General features: G+C 43.0%; 1 protein-coding gene across 1 annotated transcript in view; it reads right to left on the bottom strand.

Annotated features, from left to right (window-relative positions):
• The window catches only part of cbl (Cbl proto-oncogene, E3 ubiquitin protein ligase), a 53,144-nt gene extending 34,720 nt beyond the window's left edge, over nucleotides 1-18,424 (bottom strand). Inside the window, exons 1-2 of the mRNA XM_052467213.1 lie at nucleotides 17,648-18,424; nucleotides 5,669-5,916 (exon numbers count right to left, since the gene is read on the bottom strand). Of these exons, the coding sequence (XP_052323173.1) occupies nucleotides 5,669-5,916; nucleotides 17,648-17,791 (392 nt within the window). The 5' untranslated portion in view covers nucleotides 17,792-18,424. The remainder of the gene's footprint in view (nucleotides 1-5,668; nucleotides 5,917-17,647) is intronic.
• Nucleotides 18,425-21,788: the final 3,364 nt, after the last annotated feature.

The following is a 21,788-nucleotide window of genomic DNA, read 5'->3' as shown; positions in this document are numbered from 1 at the left end:
TATACACACACACATATATATATATATATATATATAATATGTCAATGAATAAATTAACAACTCCTAAATGGAATGAAATTAACTAAAACTAGTGTAGCCTAGGTTGTGCGGTCTGCAAATGTGTCCACCGAGACAATGAAAACAGTAAAAGACTGTCATCAAAATATATTTAATGCATTAACAGAAATTACCGTAACCAAACAAGCATTATAGATGAGAAATTATGGGAATTAACGGTAAATGTACTACTGGTGATACTGGTGCGCCATACCGCAGCGTCCGCAATGGATTAGTCAACTGAGACAGGTGTCTCATGCGCAATAAAATATATATATATTTATATCTTGGACTGCTCTACAATTTTAAAAAGAAATCTTGGTCGACCAACAGCCTATCTACCAAACAACAGACCAGTCGACTAAATGGGGTCAGCCCTCCCTGTACGGCAATACTTTGAGAAGTTAAATGAGTTAAGGATTAAGTTAAGGATATGCAAACTTTGCGAGGTGGAATTGAGGTACAGGTGCAACGTGTAACTCTCTGAAAGGGACTCGGACACAAACCATTGCTGGAAGCAATACAGCTGTATTGGAATTTTCAGATTTTTGTCTTATTGAAAACGTTAAAATGTTTTCCCATTTGTCACATCACCAGCCAGAAACCAACCGCAAACCTTCTGTCTGATCTTACAGAACCCATCATGAAATAGCCTCACATTTCAGACAGAACCAGTTATATAAAAGCATGAATGGTGTATGAATGAATGAATGAATGAATGAAGTGGAAAATAATATGTAAAATTCAGCAGCCCAAAACACAGATAAGCAGACAATGAGTGACGCTACAGTATGCATTATGCAAATGCAGGCTATATCACATTCTCTGCAAGCACCCCAAAAATGTACACATCCTTTTTGCATGATATTGTTATCCGACAGTGCATTTCCCTATTGCTAGAGCTGATCCGTTCACATAGACCTTTGCCAGCAGATAAGATGGGAGAGATAGTCAAAGCCAATAGCCTGCTCCTGAGAGAGAAACTATTGTTTCACCAGCAGGCTGTCCGCCCGTCTAGTCAGACACATTTATAGAAAATGGGAAGTCATACTTTATCTTAGGCCAGAGCTTTGAGGGACAAATTTAGCAACTGGCACAAGTGCCCTTTGCAGACACAGTGATGGTCATGGTACTAATGCTGGAAGGGACATGAATACCACAGAGGTCCGGCAGCATGGATGGGAGGCAGAGAAGCTCCTTTAGATAGGAACTACATACTGTAATGACAACCGTTTGGTCAACATTCTCAAAAGCTGTCAAAATAAACCATTTGCAAATAATTTCTTTGTCTTATTTAGAGAAGAGATCGAACATGTCAGAGTAAAGGTGGTTTTAGAAGAGACGGACACAACAAAAGGGGTTGTGTGAGCCGCCGAGGCACTTGCAGACTGGCTTGAGACTGCCAGGTGCAAGAAGATATGAGAGGCTCGCTCTTCCTCGGTCTGCAGAGAGAAAGGACGGCATAGAGACGGTGTGGGTGTCTGCAGACGGGAGGAAGAAGAAGTAGGAGGCCCAGGGCCAACCACGCAGATCCTTCTCCCAACGTCACTGGGGTGTCACCATCTGCAATACCCTCAGCTGTAACCAGCGGAGGCTGCAACAGGCAGCCGGAGGCTGTGACGGGGGGACACATGAACGCAGAGGGAGTGTCCTTCCTCTTATGTTGATCCGAACACGTTCAAATCCAACACGGCCGGGATCATGGGCGGTGGAGGGAAAGAAGGATGAGAGGACCGGCCCGCGGACATGAAAACGGCGACAGGAGTTAAAATGACAGCCGCGCCTCGGACTACAGACACCGGGACTACTCTCCTCTTGGCAGCATCCCAAAAGGCACCCCATTCCCTACATAGTGCAATACTTTTGACTAAATCCGCATAGGCCCTGGTTAAAGGTAGTGCACGATTATAGTGAGTAGGATGCCATTTGAGGTCCTTCCTCTCCCCTCAGGATATATTAACCACCAGCAGTCAGGATGGCTCGATCGTCATGGGCTTAGTCAAGAAAGCCAGATCAAACAGCAAAGCTCAGGGAGGTCAGAACGATATCTGGATATAGGGGAGGTTGGAAGTGCCTGTTTTCTGCACACATCGACTCCATACTCAGCCTGGACTTTGCGGTTATAGACAGGCTAGTGTTTGCTGTGCACCCTCCCCCTCTCCCTCTTTGAACAGGTTAGAAAATGGAACTAGCTGACCTGTGAGAAACAGGAAAAGGAAGCTCGCAGGCTACCGGGAAGAAACTGTGGGGCACACAGTTTGTGACTGTGTCACTGTTAATAATTAGGTCCCTTCTCGCAGACAACACCTCGCCCCCTCACACAGCAGCGTTGCAGCTAGACTCCCATGTCAGACCACCGCCGCACAAAAAGCGGAACTCAAATTAGCACAAGGCCGGGCTTTCAGTCTACTGTGGTTGTGGTAATCAACCAGCAATACAGTCAGAACACTGAATGCAAAGTTCACACTCCTGGGAACAATAAAAAATATATATATATATATATAATAGTCTGGTGTTCAACGTCACCCCGCTCCTCCGCTCTCTCCACTGGCTTCCAGTTGAAGCTCGCATCCGCTACAAGACCATGGTGCTTGCCTACGGAGCTGTGAGGGGAACGGCACCTCAGTACCTCCAGGCTCTGATCAGGCCCTACACCCAAACAAGGGCACTGCGTTCATCCACCTCTGGCCTGCTCGCCTCCCTACCACTGAGGAAGTACAGTTCCCGCTCAGCCCAGTCAAAACTGTTCGCTGCTCTGGCTCCCCAATGGTGGAACACACTCCCTCACGACGCCACGACTGCGGAGTCAATCACCACCTTCCGGAGACACCTGAAACCCCACCTCTTTAAGGAATACCTAGGATAGGATAAAGTAATCCTTCTCACCCCCCTTAAAATATTTAGATGCACTATTGTAAAGTGGCTGTTCCACTGGATGTCATAAGATGAATGCACCAATTTGTAAGTCGCTCTGGATAAGAGCGTCTGCTAAATGACTTAAATGTAATGTAAATGTAATAATAATTTAACCTTTTATTTAACTTGGCAAGTCAGTTAAGAACAAATTCAACAAATTCAAGTCAGTTAAGAACAAAATTTACAATGACTGCCCAGCCAAACCCGGGCGGGGTCGAACCAGGGTCTGTAGTGATGCCTCTAGCACTGAGATGCAGTGCCTTAGACCGCTGCGCCACTCGGGAGCCTATGGGGGCTCTGTGTCTGTGTACAAGAGAAGCAAAAACGATTTGTACTGCTCAAATCTAAATATGGAGGGCTGGACGCCAAAATTAAAATAAAAAGAAGAGTAAATTTAGCGGGGGTAATAGTGGCGAAATCTGCATAGCATCTCAGCACCACATCCACCCACTCTATAGCTCTTTGTACTGCAAATGGTCCGAGGAGAAACGACCATGTAATCATCACATATCATTCATAACTACCATCCACCATTTTTCACTAAATGGTGCTCAATCTTTAACAACCAGAGGAAAGGGAATAGCTCACATTATGTCGATACAGGAAACTGTTTCAGTTGAGTCTGAAGCTAACAGTGTATCAAATGGTTTCAACCATCTCCATCCTGTCCAGAAGGAAAGAGTGGTTAAGTAGGGCTTTATAGTGCGGCCATTTGAAATCGCACACGCCCCTAAATATTTAACTGCGCAACATGGAATTTCAATTTAGGAGCTTTAGCTTTAGTACCTCAAATATTTCCCATTGTGCTCCTAAATGTGTTGTGTCCGCCTACATTTTTTTCAACTTAGGCAAACATGTGCACCTTATAAAAAAAATTAAAATAATTTTCTTAAAAAGGTAACGTAGAGCTGGGAGGAGTGTTACTCGGCTAAAGCCATTTTCTAAAAATGTTACGAACCACACACTACCGGGCAATAGCCTACTCATTTGAGCCCTCCCCTCTAGGCATAATAGCGCTCTTAGTCTCTGGTCCCCGTGTGGGGGAGCTTCATCGGTTAATTACCAGCTCCGGCTCTAGAACCCACTCCCTCTGTAACGAAGTGATGTACATGTATTTCTCAAAAGGAGTGGTTAAGACAGCTCAAAAATGGGCCCAATGCCAATTCAATTAAGAGGGAAGACAGAACAGAGATGAATTTGTGAGCGGCGCCTCCTCTCCCTTAGTTTCAGCACAAGGAGACCCGTTGTCCGAAACAAAAACAGAAGCCGTGCAAAAACTACAGGCAGGCAGAGTCATCGCTACTCTGATTCATTGCATTAAAAGAAGGAAATTAACCACAGTTTTCATAAAAAGTTTTGGGAAAAAGAAAAAGGGGAGAGTTTCGAGTTGATTGGAGATTGAATGAGCTCAGGGGTCTAATTGGTGTATCAGTTTATGGACAAAATATATGCTATTGATACTTGACTCAAGCCATCATAATCATGCTCCCCCTGCGATTGGGCTGGGAGAGGCCAGCAATAAGATAGATATGTGCAAATCAAGCTTAGTCTGTCGTCCTATTTAACTGTATAACCTGGGGCTGTAGTTATCAAGCATCTCAGAGTAGGAATTATACAGGGTGCCGTTGGCAAAGATGAATGACCACATATAATAGCCCACCCACCCCTGCATTTCTGACGGGATTTATTAATGGCAGTCAAAAATGTTTCAACTTTGCTAATGGGCTTCGCATACAATTCCTTCTCTGAGATGCTTGATTACTCTGACCCCTGACCTACCAATCATAAAGGGAATGGATGGACAGCAAGGGCTGTGGCAAAATATGAGCTCAGTCATCTAAAAAGACGTTATAATGCATTTTGTTGAACAATTTCATATATATATATAACAAAAGGTGTTAGTTAAATTGATTCAATTTAAGGCCTACTGGCAAACAATAATGCAGGCACTCGGGATGGGGGTGTGAGATGTAGTCATTGTTTGTGTGCATCTGTAAGTTGTATGTATGTATACCTTTGCATATATACTGACTTTTGTTGATATCATTAAGAAAAAGAAAAAAGGTGTATGACTACATTTTGCAGTTTCTTTAGCTCCTTATAACCTGCAAGTCTGAGGGATACTGCCGAGAAAAGGCTGTGAACACAGAGACAGAGTCACAGGCAAGTAGATCAGCGTCATCCCGACCACAAACATTCACTTGTGAAAACCACAGCACACTTCTCTTTGGCTGTTACTCAGTACAAGCCTAAATTGCTCCATTTTAAGATTAGGTGAAGAAACATACCCACCGATGAGATCTAACCCTACACCTGCATGCTATGACTGGGAAGGGTTCAACAAAAAGTCCCCCACCACACTTCACTTCAGACATAGTCTGCAAAGGCTCTGAATTTGTTTCTCCTACTATTGTGCCATCCCAAACCGTACTGGCTCAGATACTTGCTTTTCACCATGTTCTTTCAAATCACGGTTTTCTGGACCTATGGTGGATGTGTAACCAAGGCCAGTGCCGTACAGCTCTGCTTAGCTCTGGTCTCATGATGTCTCTGGTCTCATGATGTCTCGTAAAAATCAGGATACGGCAATTTTGAGATCGAGAAAAGTACCTAAGTATTACAGGAAAATAAACTATATTTCGTCAACAACAAGTTCCATTGCCACCTCAATCTCCAAAAAAGGTCATCCTCTCACCTGGGCTGCGAGTTCTCCTCGTACATGCGCTCCTTTCCCTCCTTGAAAAGGCTGATGGTCTGCTTGGTCTTCTTGGTCAGGTTCTCCATGAAGACGCGGAAATACTCGTTGTCGCCGAGCGTCTCCATCTTTCCCTCGTAGCGGGACAAGATGGTGCGAAGGTGCTGGTAGGTGTCTGGCAGCAGGTCCAGGATGTAAGGTGGGCTGTTCTTCAGGGCCAGCTTGGGGTTCTGGCACAGTCGCACCACCTGGATGGAGGGAGAGGATAGGACACGTTAGGGGAGATGATGAATCAGCTTACCGAGACAAATAATAAGCCGGCAACCGTGGAGGAAGAGACTAAATAGCACGCTAATGCATAACAGGGTTGGGATCCATTCTGTTTTAATACAATTCAGGAAGTGAATAAAAATGCTAGTTCTTGAATTGAAAGTTGCACATTGCTTTCCTTTGAAGATCTTTTCAATTCAGGAAGTGAATTGACCACAACCCTCACAAATAGCCTAACATTAACTGAACTAACTTCAAGAGTTTACAGTGTTTAAACTAGCCTACATACACGAACAGAACATCTGCACATAAAATAGTCAGTGAAAAGGGATCATCAAAAATCACGAATGAAACTACCACTGAACACCATTTGACAAATACATGGGCATTATGATAGTGTGACGACGTGGACAATATTTATCATACCACTTTTCGCGTGAATGTAAAATACTCCAGCAAATATTACATTTGTGCAGCAGTGTGTTGCCAGAGCATCAAGGCAAGTAAAGACGAGGTACAAAAGGGAAGAGAGATCAGCCTCTCCGGAGAAGAGGGAGATCTAGTAAAAGTGAATGGGAGAGCGAGGGAAAGATCAGTGCTGAGATCGTAACATTCAGGGTTTGCTACGCGAGTCTATTTTAAAGCATTCAACACAACGAAGAAAATTAAACACACTCATCTCAGGCTTACAGCTTCCTGTTGGTCTGGTAGTAGAGGACACACACACACACGTGCATGTACACACACACACACGACCTGTTTTCTTACGAATCATCATGTCATGGCTTGTACAGTGCGTTTGGAAAGTATTCAGACCCCTTGACTTTTTCCACATTTTGTTACGTTACAGCCTTATTCTAAAATGGATTTAAAAATTGTTTTCATAAATCTACACACAATACCCCATAATGCCAAAGCAAAAATAGTTTTTTTTTTTAATGTTTGCAAATGTATTAAACTGAAATATCACATTTCCAGAAGTATTCAGACCCTTTATTCAGTACTATATGTTGAAGTGCCTTTAGAAGCGATTACAGCCTCTAGTCTTCTTGGGTATGGAAGGTGAACCTTCGCCCCAGTCTGAGCAGGTTTTCATCAAGGTTCTCTCCATACCTTGCTCCGTTCACCTTTCCCTCGATCCTGACTATTCTCCCAGTCCCTGCCGCTGAAAAACATCCCCACAGCATGACGATGCAACCACCACGCTTCACTGTAGGGATAGTATTGGCCAGGTGATGAGCAGTGCCTGGCTTCCTCCAGGCTTGGCATTCAGGGCCAAAGAGTTCAATCAGACCAGAGAATCTTGTTTTTTTAGGTGCCTTTTGGCAAACTCCAAGCGGGCTGTCATGTGCCTTTTACTGAAGAGTGGCTTCCGTCTGGTCACTCTACCATAAAGGCCTGCCTGACTGGTGGAGCTCCCCAGAGATAGTTGGCCTTCTGGAAAGTTCTCCCATGTCCACAGAGGAACTCTGGAGTTCTGTGACAGTGACCATCGGGTTCTTGGTCACCTCCCTGACCAAGACGCGTCTCCCCCGATTGGGGACTGAATACTTATTTAATTTTTTAAAATGATACCTTATTTACATATGCAAACATAAAAAATAAAAAAAAATTGCTTCGTCATTGAGGTATTGTGTGTAGATGGATGAAAACAAAAAATGTATTTAATACATTTTTAGAATAAGTCTTTTACATAACAAAATGTGGAAAAGGTGAAGGTGTCTGAATACTTTCTGAATGCACTGTACAGCAGATGTTGATGCAAGGGGCTGACAGTACTTGTTTTTTTTTACAAGTATTTGTCGGAGGCTGGCATCTTAGCTGTGTGTGGGTTTGCACTTCCCATTGTCAATCCCCTCAAGCTACGAACACATCTGGTGAAAGATAATATACCGAAGCATGGCACGCAGCTGAGACACAACCATAAACACAATCAATAAACACAAACACGCATGCCATGGCATTCTGCAATGAATGAGTAGCGTTATCAGAATGAAACAAGGAAGATGGGCACAAAACTACACTATCTACTTTTTCCGTCAGCTTCTTCTTTGTATATAGTATAAAAGCCAGATCAAAAAACAGAGACAATCTGTGTCTACCTAGACTTACTGGCTACATTCATGTTCAACTTGCAGACAGTCAAAAGCAAATCAAATTTTATTGGTCACAAACATATGTAGCAGATGTTATCGCGGGTGTAGTGAAATGCTTGTGTTCCAAGCTCCAACAGTGCAGTAGTATCTAAAAAGGATTCACAGCAAAACAAAACACATTTAAAAGTAAAATAATTATATTAAGAAATATATCAAATATTAGACTGAGCAGTGTCGGAGTGCATTGACTAAAGTACAGTAGAATACAGTAAAAACAGTTGAGGTCAGAAGTTCACCTACAGCTTAGCCAAATACAAATAAACTCAATTTTCACAATTCCTGACATTTAATCCAAGTAAAAATGCCGTCTTAGGATCACCACTATATATTAAGAATGTGAAATGTCAGAATAATAGGAGAGAATGATTTATTTCAGCTTTTATTTCTTTCATCACATTCCCAGTGGGTCAGACGTTTACATGCTACCAAATGCTAATTGAGTGTATTGCCTTTAAATTGTTTCACTCGGGTCAAACGTTTCAAGTAGCATTCCACAAGCTTCCCACAATAAATTGGGTGAATTTTGGCCCATTCGTCCTGACAACGCTGGTGTAACGGAGTCAGGTTTGTAGGCCTCCTTGCTTGCACACGCTTTTTCACTTCTGCCCACAAATGTTCTACAGGATGAGGTCTGGGCTTTGTGATGGCCACTCCAATACATTGCCTTTGTTGTTCTTACGCCATTTTCCACAACTGTGGAAGTGTGCTTGGGGTCATTGTCCATTTGGAAAACCCATTTGCAACCAAGCAATGGTTCCTGATTGATGTCTTGAGATTTTGCTTCAATGGGAAAATCATAGCATTATGAAGCAGGAAAATTATATTTTTTTGTGAATTGCACCAGTCCCTCCTGCAGCAAAGCACCCCCACAACATGATGCCGCCACCCCTGTGCTTCACGGTTGGGATGGTGTTCTTCGGCTTGCAAGCCTCCCCCTTTTTCCTCCAAACACAACAATGGTCATTATGGCCAAACAGCTCTATTTTTGTTTCATCAGATCAGAGGACATTTCTCCCAAAAAAGTACGATCTTTGTCCCCATGTGCAGTTGCAGACCGTAGTCTGGCTTTTTTATGGCAGTTTTGGAGCAGTAGCTTCTTCCTTGCTGAGCGGCCTTGAATCCCTGTTGTTCTGGGATTGATTTGCACCAAAGTACGTTCATCTCTAGGAGACAGAATGCGTCTCCTTCCTGAGCAGTATGACGGCTGGTGGTCCCATGGTGTTTATTCTTGCGCACTATTGTTTGTACAGATGAATGTGGTACCTTCAGGCATTTGGAAATTGCGCCCAAGAATGAAGCAGACTTGTGGAGGTCTTGGCTGATTTCTTTTGATTTTCCCATGATGTCAAGAAGACCGAAGTTTGATGGTAGGCCTTAAAATACATCCACAATCCACAATTGACTCAGATTATGTCAATTGGCTTATCAGAAGCTTCTAAAGCCATGATATACTTTTCTGGTACTTTCCAAGCTGTTTAAAGGCACAGTCAACTTAGTGTATGTAAACTTCTAACGTACTGGAATTGTGATAGTGAATTATAAGTGAAATAATCTGTCTAAACAACTGTTGGAAAAATGATGTGTGTCATGCACAAAGTAGATGTCCTAACCGACTTGGCAAAACTATAGTTTGTTATCATGAAATTTGTGGAGTGGTTGAAAAATGAGTTAATGACTCCAACCTAAGTGTATGTAAACTTCTGACTTCAACTGTATATAAGAGTTGAGTAAAGCAGTACATAAACATTATTTAAACATTGAAGTGGGCAGTGATTCTAAGTCACTGTATATAGGGCAGCAGCCACTAAGGTGCAGGGTTGCGTAACCTGGTGGAAGCTGGCTAGTGATGGCTGTTTAATAATCTGATGGCCTTAAGATTGAAAAACAGCTTCAGTCTTCTGAAGCAAGGGGAGGACAATAGACTGGGATAAAGAATACGTCCATAAAACACTCCAGACATCTGGTCTGCGCATGCTCTGAGGACGTAGCTTGGGGGGCGGGCAGCCCTACGATGGTTAACAGGCTTAAAATGTGTTACTCGTGTCGGCCAAGGAGAAGGAGCCCAAAGTCCATGGTAAGCGGGCCATGTCGGTGACACTGTGTTATCCTCAAAGCGGCAAAGAAGGTGTTCAGCTTGTCCAGAAGCAAGACCTAAGTGTCTGGGATGTGGCTGGTTTTCCCTTTGTAGTCCGTGATTGTCTGTAGACCCTGCCACATACGTCTCATGACTGACATGCTGACCACACCGCTCGTGTAGCATGCACGAATGTTGTAAAATAAATGTACACACACTACCGGTCAAAAGTTTATAACACCTACTCATTCAAGAGTTTCTTTATTGTTAACTATTATTCTACAATGTAGAAAATACTAAGACATCAAAACCATGTAGTAACCAAAAAAACTAATCAAAATATATGTTATATTTGAGATTCTTCAAATAGCCACACTTTGCCTTAATGACAGCTTTGCACACTCTTGGCACTCTCTCAACCAGCTTCATGATGTAGTCACCTGGAATGCATTTCAATTAACAGTTGTGCCTTGTTAAAAGTTCATTTGTGGCATTTCATTCCTTCACAATGCATTTGAGCCAATCAGTTGTGTTGTGACAAGATAGGGGTGGTATATAGAAGATAGCCCTATTTGGTAAAAGACCAAGGCCATATTATAGCAAGAACAGCTCAAATAAGAAAAGAGAAACAATATTTTATCATTACTTTAAGACATGAAGGTCAGGCAATATGATAACTGTCAAGAACTTTGAAAGTTTCTTCAAGTGCAGTCGCAAAAACCATCAAGCGCTATGATAAAACTGGCTCTCATAAGGACCACCACAGGTAAGAAAGACCCAGAGTTACCTCTGCTGCAGAGGATATGTTCTTCAGAGTTACCAGCCTCAGAAATTGCAGCCCAAACAAATGCTTCACAGAGTTCAAGTAAGACATATCAACTGTTCAGAGGAGACTGTGTGAATCAAGTCTTCATGGGCAAAATTTCTGCAATTTGGTTCCAACTGCCGTGTCTTTGTGAGACGCGGTGTGGGTGAACGGATAATCTCTGCAAGTATATTTCCCACCGTAAAACATGGAGGTGGTGTTATGGTGCTTTGCTGGTGACACTGGCTGTGATTTATATAGAATTCAAGGCACACTTAACCAGCATGGCTACCACAGCATTCTGCAATGATACGCCACCCTATCTGGTTTGGGCTTTGTGGAACTATCATTTGTATTTCAACAGGACATTGACCCAACACACCTCCAGGCTGTGTAAGAAGGAGAGTGAAGGAGAGTGATGGACTGCTGCATCAGATGACCTGGCCTCAACAATCACCCAGCCTCAACCAAATTGAGATGGTTTGGGATGAGTCGGACAGCAGAGTGAAGGAAAAGCAGCCAACAAGTGCTCAGCATATGTGGGAATTCCTTCAAGACTGTTGGAAAAGCATTCCAAGTGAAGCTGGTTGAGAGAAAGCCAAGAGTGTGCAAAGCTGTCATCAAGGCAAAGTGTGGTTATTTGAAGAATCTCAAATATAAAATATATTTTGATTTGTTTAACACTTTTTTGGTTACTACATGATTCCATATGTATTATTTCATGGTTTTGATGTCTTCACTATTTTTCTACAAATGTAGAAAATTGTGAAAATAAAGAAAAACCCTTGATAGAGTAGGTGTTCTAAAGCTTTTGACCTGTCTTGCACATGTTATTCAATCATTGCAACCACACTGCTCACGAGCGTCTGCGTAGCCAGGCGCTAAAATAGAACTTGGTTCTATTTGTGATGCTTGATGCGCTGCAAATCCCACTTCTCCCTTCTCCTCGATGTTTTTTAGGAGCATAAACCCACATGGGTGATTGAAAGATGGTCCAAACTCCAGTCTACTTGGTAGTTGTAATGCACCTTAAAGTTCGTTGCCATCCGCCATATAAAGTCCAAAGAAGAAGCCAGAAGGAGAGATTACTAGAAACCTTCACCCTTTTATCTGTGGATTAATTGTCACCGGAATATCCGTGGACAAATTAGCTAGCAACAGCAAGCTAGCTAGCTAAATTGCCTTATATGTTTAATGCTTTTTGACCTGTCCCCAAATGAATATTAGTTGGTTCAGAGATCGCCATATTCCCAGTCACCTTGCCATGGTTAAATGTGGTGGTTCGCACTTTCAGTTTTGTGCGAATGCTGCCATCTGTCCACGGTTTCTAGTAATCTCCCATCACAACACAGCTCTACTAGACCCGGACCATCACAACACAGCACTGACCACTACTCTAGGGTCAGGCAGAACATAGTTCTTCAGAGAAGTGCACCACATGATGCAGTCCACACCATTTACCATTCAGATTATCAGGCTACATATGTTGAGGTAACCTCTGGCAAAAGACACCTAGAACTATCAGAGATTGGAGAGGTGCACCAACTACTGCATCTAATATGCTGACTACTTGGCTGGAATCCCCCTTTAATTCACACACACACACTCACAGATTGCATTGCACTTTTTGTGTGCAAAATTATTCCATTCTTACTAACTATCCTTTATTTTACTGGTACTTATATGTAGTGTGTGTGATATATATATATATATATATTCGAAAAAAAAGCACATTTTTTTGTCCATTAAAATTAACATCAAATTGATCAGAAACAGTGGAGACATCATTAATGTTGTAAATGACTATTGTAGCTGGAAATGGCACATTTATTATGGAATATCTACATAGGCGTACAGAGGACCATTATCAGCAACCATCACTTCTCGTACAACGCTGTGTACTACTCCCTTCAAAGAACAGCGTAAATGGGCTCTAACCAGAATAGAAAAGGGAGTGAGAGTTCCTCTGTCCAGTGTCTGTTTTTTCCCCCATCTTAATCTTGTCTTTTTATTGGCCAGTCTGAGATATGGCTTTTCTTTGCAACTCTGCCTAGAAGGCCAGCATCCCGGAGTCACCTCTTCACTGTTACGTTGACACTGGTGTTTTGCGGGTACAATTCAAATGGGATTTTTACCAAATTACCATACGACAGACCATGAATTTCACCCTGCAAACCCTAATTGACAAACAAACAAACCAAAACAAAGGCAAAATCTTCTCATGCTTGGTTGATTTTAAAAAAGCCTGAGACTCAATTTAACATGAGGGTCTGCTATACAAATGATGGAAAGTGGTTTGTGTGAAAAACATACAACGTTATCAAATCCATGTACACAAACAAGTGTGAGGTTAAAATTGGCAAAAAACATCTCTTTCCACATGAGAGAGCCATGAGGTGAGACAGGGATGCACCTTAAGCCCCACTCTCTTCAACATATATCTCAACAAATTGGCGAGGGCACTAGAACAAGTCTGCAGCACCCAGCCTCACCCTACTAGAATCTGAAGTCAAATGTCTACTGTTTGCTAATGATCTGGTGCTTGTGTCACCAACAAAGAAGGGCCTACAGAAGCACCTAGATCTTCTGCAAAGATTCTGCCAGACCTGGGCCCTGACAGTAAATCTCAGTAAGACAAAAAATAATGGTGTTCTAAAAAAGATCCAGTCGCCAGGACCACAAATACAAATTCCATCTAGACACCATTGCCCTAAAGCACACAAAAAACTGTACATAGCTTGGCCTAAACAAGAAGGGCCGTCTATGCCATCAAAAGGAACATAACATTTGACATACCAATTAGGATTTGGCACAAAAAAAAATACTTGAATCAGTTATAGAACCCATTGCCCTATATGGTTGTGGGGTCTGGTGTCTGCTCACCAACCAAGAATTCACAAAATAGGACAAACACCAAATTGAGACTCTGCATGCAGAATTCTGCAAAAACATCCTCAGTGTACAACGTAAAACACCAAATAATGCATGCAAAGTCAAATTTGGCTGATACACGATAATGACCCAAATCTAGAAAAGAGTGGTTAGATTCGACAACAACCTAAAAGGAAGCGATTCCCAAACCTTCCATAACAAAGCCATCACCTACAGACAGAACGTGGAGAAGAGTCCCCTAAGCAAGCTAGTCCTCTGTTCAAACACAAATCAGACCCCCCAGAGCCCCAAGACAGCAACACAGTTAGGCCCAACCAAATCATGAGAAAACAAAAAGATCATTCTTTCCAATGTGTCAACTAACAAAAAAACAGAGCAAACTAGAATGCCATTTGGCCCGAAACAGAGAGTCGTCTCATATTCTACAGCTCTCTGAAACTTAACGAAAGCTTTGACTATGTACAGACTGAGTGAGCATAGCCTTGCTATTGAGAAAGGCCGCCATAAGCAGACCAGGCTCTCAAGAGAAGACAGGCTATGTGCACACAGCCCACAAAATGAGGTGGAAACTGCTGCACTTGCTAATCTCCTGCCAAATGTATGATCAAATGTCATACCGCTGCCATTTCAATGGCATTTGAAAACATGAACACACTAGCTAGCTCCAGCCGAACAACTGACTCGAGGATTAAGCGCATCAACCGTGCCTGAAGCAGACATGATACCCCTGGTCATGGCATTGAAACGCCTGCTCAGCAAAGCGATTCGGTGGCATTCTCTTTACTGTGTCGCCACCATGCTTGATGCTATGTACAAGGACCGCTACCTCGAGGCAGACAAGAAACAGGGTTTACGTGAAATGTTACCTACACAGCTGAACAATATGGAAACGGACAGTGACAGTGCGCACCGAGGAAGAGAAGCCACAGACAGAGAGAGCTGAAACTTCACTGCTTGACATGTATGATGATTTCCTGGTTGAGAACGAAACGACTGAACAAATGAACAACGAAACAGCACAGCAAGTAAGTGAAGGAAGAATATGATTGTTTTACTGGTAATGGGGACATACATACAACGCCCAAAAAATGTATTTTTGGTCAGTGTGTGTGTGTGTGTGTGTAACCTTTATTTAACTAGGCAAGTCAGTTAAGAACAAATTCATATTTACAATAACGGCCTACCCCGGACGACGCCCGGCCAATTGTGCGCCGCCCTATGGGACTCCCAATCACGGCTGGATGTGATACAGCCTGGATTCGAACCAGGGACTGTAGCGACGCCTCTTGCACTGAGACGCCTCTTGCCTTAGACCGCTGCGTCCATGTGTGCGTGTTAACTATTTAACTGTACTAGAATGCTTAAAAGGCTGCAAAAATGTTAAATATCGGTTATCGGTATCGTTTTTTGGGGGGCCAGGAAAAGATTGGATATCGGCCACAAATGTCATATCGTGCATCACTATTGTAAATACAACCTATATTTATGTTTATTTATTTTTCCTTTTGTACTTTAACTATTTGCACATTGTTACAACACTGTACATTGAAGTAATATGGAATATTATTTTGGAACTACTGTTCACTTCACTTTTGTTATTTGTCTACTTCTCTTTGGAAATGTTAACATAAAAGTTACCCATGCCAATAACAGAGAGAGAGATAGCATGCTTATCTCTGTATCCATCTATGTGTTGAGTGTAGCCAGCTGAGAATGGGGGGGGTTGGTTGACAGCAGCACTGCTGACGTCAGACAGAGGGGGTCACAGTACACCCTGCGCTTCCAACCCAAGAATATGAGTCCTGTCAGAGAGCAGATAAGCCCTCGGCTAAACGTGCACAGACGCATACACATCCAGTCGTGGTGGCCTGGACCGAACCAAAAACGAAGAGGAGATTGCCTTATTCCCCTACTCTGCTCTCTCACTAACCTCAGGATTGGAGACTGGGAGAGAACCAACCCCCCTCATACTGCAGGGCTGAGCTGACCTCCCCTAGCTCTACACCACTGTGTTCTAGATCATTGGTACATCCCAAATGACACCCTATTCTCTATATAGCCCACTACTTTTGATCAGCACCACATAGGAGTCAATTTGGGACGTAACCCATGACTGCACGTTCCAGCTATGATAAAACCACTAAAATAATCGACTGTTTCCCGTGCCAATAAAGCCCCTTAAATTGTCATTTAATTCAGAGAGAGAGAGAGAGACACCCAATCAACATGGGAAGAGTAATAAGCCTATAATAACCCTAAAGGCCACTTATACTCTATTCAAACACTTTTGCTGAACTTTGACGTTCTTAGGGAGATCTATGACAAGCATGCACTGTTGTTTGGGTTGTCCTCATGATATTTGAATGTGCAGATAGGCGAACTTGTGCATGGAGCCTAACCGTCTGAAGACCAGCTTTAATCATTGGTTAAACCTGATGCCTTGAAGCACTCACACACTATTTGACAGAGACCTGTTGATACTGGGTAACAGTCTGCTAAAATCAGCAGGCCAAAGATCACATATCGCAGGTTCCACCGTGGTTTTCCTTTCAACAAAACCTCCACCGTGGACAAACTCCTGTATTTCAAAGGTCTTGTGGAAACACACACACACACACCTCTTCCTCAACTCGGCCTCATAAAGACCAGACATTGTGCCACCGATTGGGAAGCCCAGGCTACTTTCTGAAACAGAAAAGGAGAACTGACATTGCAGTGTCACTTCTGTTTTTCTGTTTGTGTGAAGTGACCTCTTCTTCATAATGAGTCAATGCAGATGTGCTTGTCTGGTGGAAAGAAATGCAAATTGCCCCCCCCAAAAAGTGCCATTATGACAATCTTCAGGGGCTTGGGTTCTTACGGATAAGAGAAAAGAATGACATGTGTAGACTACCCCTAGAGAAACAAACATAAAAGGCTGTCTTGTCCTCTGAATCACTGTGATAATTCAGTGTGAATTACACAGGAAACTAGGGGTCAGCCAGCTACATTTTTCAAAGAAGTGATGCTGTAAATGTAGCTAATTCTTTATTATGCTCACATGTATTAATTTCATTGCTGCACATTTACTCTGGATTTCAGGGGCCACAGCTAAGTGTTGGACTCGGGCAGTTAGATTGTTGGCACATTGTTTAGACAATGATTGTGTTTCATATCTGATCATACAATTGACAGATTCAAATCTCATTTAGCTACCTAAATATCACATTTTACAACCTTATTGAACAACTTTGTCGATGGGATGGATCTTGTTCTAAACAGTAAAATATAGCTCGGTGGGTGATCAAAACCCAAGCCTAACTTTGCTCAGCTAGCTAGTACTCAGCTAGCTACTATTTTCATGACCCTAATCTGGGATGATGATTGAGTCACCATCCCCATGCACACGAGATTATATTGGTCAATGTTGCTAACTAATGTTAATTGGCTAGCTAGTTGCCTAGGTAGCTGGCCAATGTAGCTCGCAATCCAGACACCAGCATTAAACTAACTAGTTACAACCAAGCTAAGTTCTAGCTACCTTCAGCCATCTACATATTCTACAGATGAATACAATATATTATAGATCATTAACGTTAGCTAGCTACCACCTTCTCTACTATTCGGCGTAGCCGTGCTGGTCGGTGTACCCCTAGCTAACTTTTTTTTATCTAGCTGGCTAGAAACTGTCTCGTTAGCGAGGAAGCAAATTAGCTAAAGTTAGCTAAGCTAACTTCCTGGGCCACTGATCATCAGCTGGGTACTGTAGCTAGATAGATATTCTCCGACTGCTAGTCACCCACCTTGTCCATTAGTTTCCAGCATTTCTCCACCGTCTTTTTGTCCACGGCCCCAGGTTGGTGATGGGAATGGAGGTGGTGATGGGGCTGAAACGCGTCCTTCATCATCCCGATCAGTCCTCCGCCTTTCTTCAGATTTCCTGCCATATTAGGCTCCACTAGGGTCGGCCAGAGCGACAGTCAATGCTGGGGGGGGGGGCCGCCCTCCTTCCCCAGTCAGACTGAGCAAAAACCGGCACCCCCCTGGGAAGACAGCGCCCGAGTCGGATTCGAGCGAAGGTCCGTCGGGGGGTGGGAGAAGGGAGTTCTATTGAAACGAGGATCCCATTTAAACCCCCCCACCAGTGGTTGTATCGAGCCTCGACGACAGTGGGGCAAACTGCAGCTTGGTGCTCAAGCAAGGAATACAGCGCAGGTTGTTGGTAAGCAAGCCAGTCGAGACCCGTCTCGTCGACTAAAAGAAGACAATGATATCGATTTGTCTACCCGTCTGGTCTTCGTGTAGATTGACCTGTATTCTCATTGACAACCCCTATATTCCCTATTCAGCTGCTCGATCTCTCCGTCTGCGTTCTTCTCAGTGACGGGAAGTTCAGTGGCAGGCTGGATCCAGTCAAGATAGCTTGATAATACGCTTACTGTTGAGGTAGAAGGAAGAGCTGACGGTGGCGCCAATAAACTAAAGGGACATTTACATAGCTAACACAAATCATTAACATAGGCGGAACGGAGACGAGGTGCATAAATACATTTAGAAAAATCCACACAGGCTGCAGTCCCCCCTCCTATGTGTGCACGGCCCTTGCTCTTCCTGTTCATCCCCTTCCGTTTGCAGAACCTCTCCCTGCCCTCCCTCTTGCACAAATGTTGCCCCCCAACACCTCCTCTAACTACGCCCTCTTCGTGCGCGATCTCGAGGTGAAAATACAGGCACGCGCTTCTGTTTTAACAGTAAAATTGCATGTTCAATAACATTATGGTCGGAAATTCATTTCTGCCAAAAACATTTGGCTGTGTAAATTCAGACACAGGTTTTTGTTGTAAATTCCTTACAACAACTGAGGTGACATTGACCTGTGCCCGCTCCTGTGGCATGAATCATTACGTTATACTTCATGTTGTAGCCTACGTAGATGGGTACTACTTCATGATAAGTGTGCAATTGGCACTAAGACGTGTAAGGCTATGTCTGTACCGTTGTCGTTTCATCAGCTCTCTCAGATGATAATTGAGATGTTATATAACGGCAGAGGCTTTGGTTCTGAAGGTAACTGCCCTTTCCGCTACCCTGGAAACCTTTCCCCAGAGCTAATAATCCGTATCACCCGCGCAGGTGGCCTCTACATTATGCACACATTTTTGTGCTAAACCTTCCTAAACATTTCTCACTGTCAATCGTGAATAAAAATTCAAGTTTTACCAGTGAAACATCCATGCCGCCAAGTATTTGAACGAAAATCAGTTTCATATCAGTTTTCATTCCCATGTGGGAATGTGCAGGGGTGCGATTTTCTTTTTCGAAGTAGGTGGGTGGGGGGTCATTATTATTATTATTTTTAAATCCTGTCGAATAAACATTCTAAACAGCCAACCCGCTTGGAGGCATCCGCATGGTCCTAAAGCACACACGTGCCCTGCTTTGTATGACATAACACTGGAGGGGTGCAATTTCAGAATGTGTCTGTAAAAAAGTTGTGGAAGTTGTGACCCTGGGAATATGCATTTAGATCTTCAGGAGTTATGTACAGTGTTGTTTCGAATTGTGTACAGTGAGCAAATTGTAGAGCAGATGGTCTTAAACTACAGCATAGGCCTATCTGTGTTATGTTTCAATCAATGCACATATTTTGCCTATTTGAATTATTATTATTATTATTTTTTTTAACCTTTATTTAACCAGTCAAGTTAGTTAAGAACATATTCTTATTTTCAATGACGGCCTGGGAACAGTGGGTTAACTGCCTGTCCAGGAGGCAGAACGACAGATTTGTACCTTGTCAGCTCGGGGGTTTGAACTCGCAACCTTCCGGTTACTAGTCCAACACTCTAACCACTAGGCTACGCTGCCGCCCCACAGTGGTGTCGTAATACCCATTAAACCTAGTGGTCAAACAGGATAATGATATCTTTCATTTTTCCCAGAGGGGATTTTAGAAACACTTAAAATAAGGGCTATGTGTTGTTTAGGCTTACCCTGGCGTGACGTTCTGATAGCCATGTAAAGGTCTCTCGGCTACTTCTCAGAGAGTTTTGAATTGACATGAGGAGTTAAACAAGGGTGTCTGCTGTCACCATATTTATCTATTCTTTATGGTCATCGAAATACTAGCTATTAAAATCAGATCAAGAACATTAGAACATTTTCTTGTCTCTGTGTATATCAATGATGTTGCTCTTGCTGCTGGTGATTCTCTGATCCACCTCTACGCAGACGACACGATTCTGTATACATCTGGCCCTTCTTTGGACACTGTACTAACAAACCTCCTACCGAGCTTCAATGCCATATATATACTCCTTCTGTGGCCTCCAACTGCTTTTAAATGCTAGTAAAACTCAATGCATGCTCTTCAACCGATTGCTGCCCGCACCCTCCCGCCCGACTAGCATCACTACTCTGGACGGTTCTGACTTAGAATACGTGGACAACTACAAGTACCTGGGTGTCTGGTTAGACTGTAAACTCTCCTTCCAGACTCACATTATGCATCTCCAATCCAGAACTAAATCTAGCATCGGCTTCCTATTTCGCAACAAAGCCTCCTTCACTCATGCTGCCAAACATACCCTCGTAAACCTGACCATCCTGCCGATCCTTGACTTCGGCAATGTCATTTACAATCCTCTTACTGGTGCTGTGAAGGTACCTGCATCAGAGGAATTGCATGGAGGGATCAACAATGTCACTGGCATTCTCTCAGAGACAGCCTCTTAGTGACATTGGACTCTTTGGATATGATGTGTACATACATGTGTTAATAGTACCTGTAACTGAGCTTGTTAACATCATTGTTGATGTTTGTGATGACTTTGGTGAAGACCATAGTGGTATCATCAGTGAAAGGTCCCACCTTCGCAAATGACATCCTCAGATGGTCTGTGAACTCCACAGTATTTCAACTGCACTGTACACTGTACAGTACCATCGAGCATACAATACACTGTGTTACTGTAATGTGATCCACGTTTGTCACGGCGTACCTGAGATTCCAACCAGTGCTCCCAAACAACACAGCATTCATATTGTTGACCTAAAGAGCCTAAGGCTGCTACACTTTGAAAGATACATTCACAAATGGTTTCCGACTTCTATAAGAAAAATGCAAAAAAACACATGTAGCATCATGTGACTCTCAGATGATAATAGATGAGGAGATAAATAGATTGTCACCAACCACTTCTGGAAATGATAGATGCACAGTTTGTGAAAATGTTTCTGTTTCTGGTAGAATTAGTTGTCATCAACACTGTGACACACTATCACACTATAAAAGCCTCTTACCTGCATTCTCTCTCTTCAAGTCCTCCATCTCTTTCTTGTGGAGGCAGGGTAGCCTAGTGGTTAGAGCGTTGGATTAGTAACCGAAAAGTTGCAAGTTCATATCTCCGAGCTGACAAGGTGCATATCTGTTGTTCTGCCCCTGAACAGGCAGTTAACCCACTGTTCCTAGAATTAGAATTTGTTCTTAACTGACTTGCCTAGTGAAATAAAGGTTTTTAAAAATAAAAATCTTTCTCGCTAGCTGTCACTTGGTCCAGGTGGTGGGAATTACAGAGAGAACCTAAATACAATGAAATGTTTTGTTGAATTCACATTAGTTGACAACTCAACCAAATGTTAATCAAAACTAGACATTGAACTGAAGTCTGTTCCCAGTGGGTATTGCTCCCTGATGGTTCTGCTGCTTGGGCTGGAACTATACAAATCAAACATACTAACTCAGGGCATTGTTAAAGAGTGTCCCCAGGAGGCCTTACATTGAATTTCAGCTTCCTGCAATTACACAATTACAGGAAGTGACTTTAATTGGGGGTAATAGGGGCGGTTTTGAAGGGTTAATTGACCCCGAATCATTTTTGACCTCCACACAATGGTCTTGCAGTTCTGCGTCTACTTGTCTGTCTGTCTGTGCCTGCCTGCTTC

This window comes from Oncorhynchus keta, chromosome 18 (genome assembly GCF_023373465.1).
Source record: "Oncorhynchus keta strain PuntledgeMale-10-30-2019 chromosome 18, Oket_V2, whole genome shotgun sequence".
In the NCBI taxonomy this organism is placed as follows: Eukaryota; Metazoa; Chordata; class Actinopteri; order Salmoniformes; family Salmonidae; genus Oncorhynchus; species Oncorhynchus keta.
This window is presented reverse-complemented; position numbering and strand designations above follow the sequence as displayed.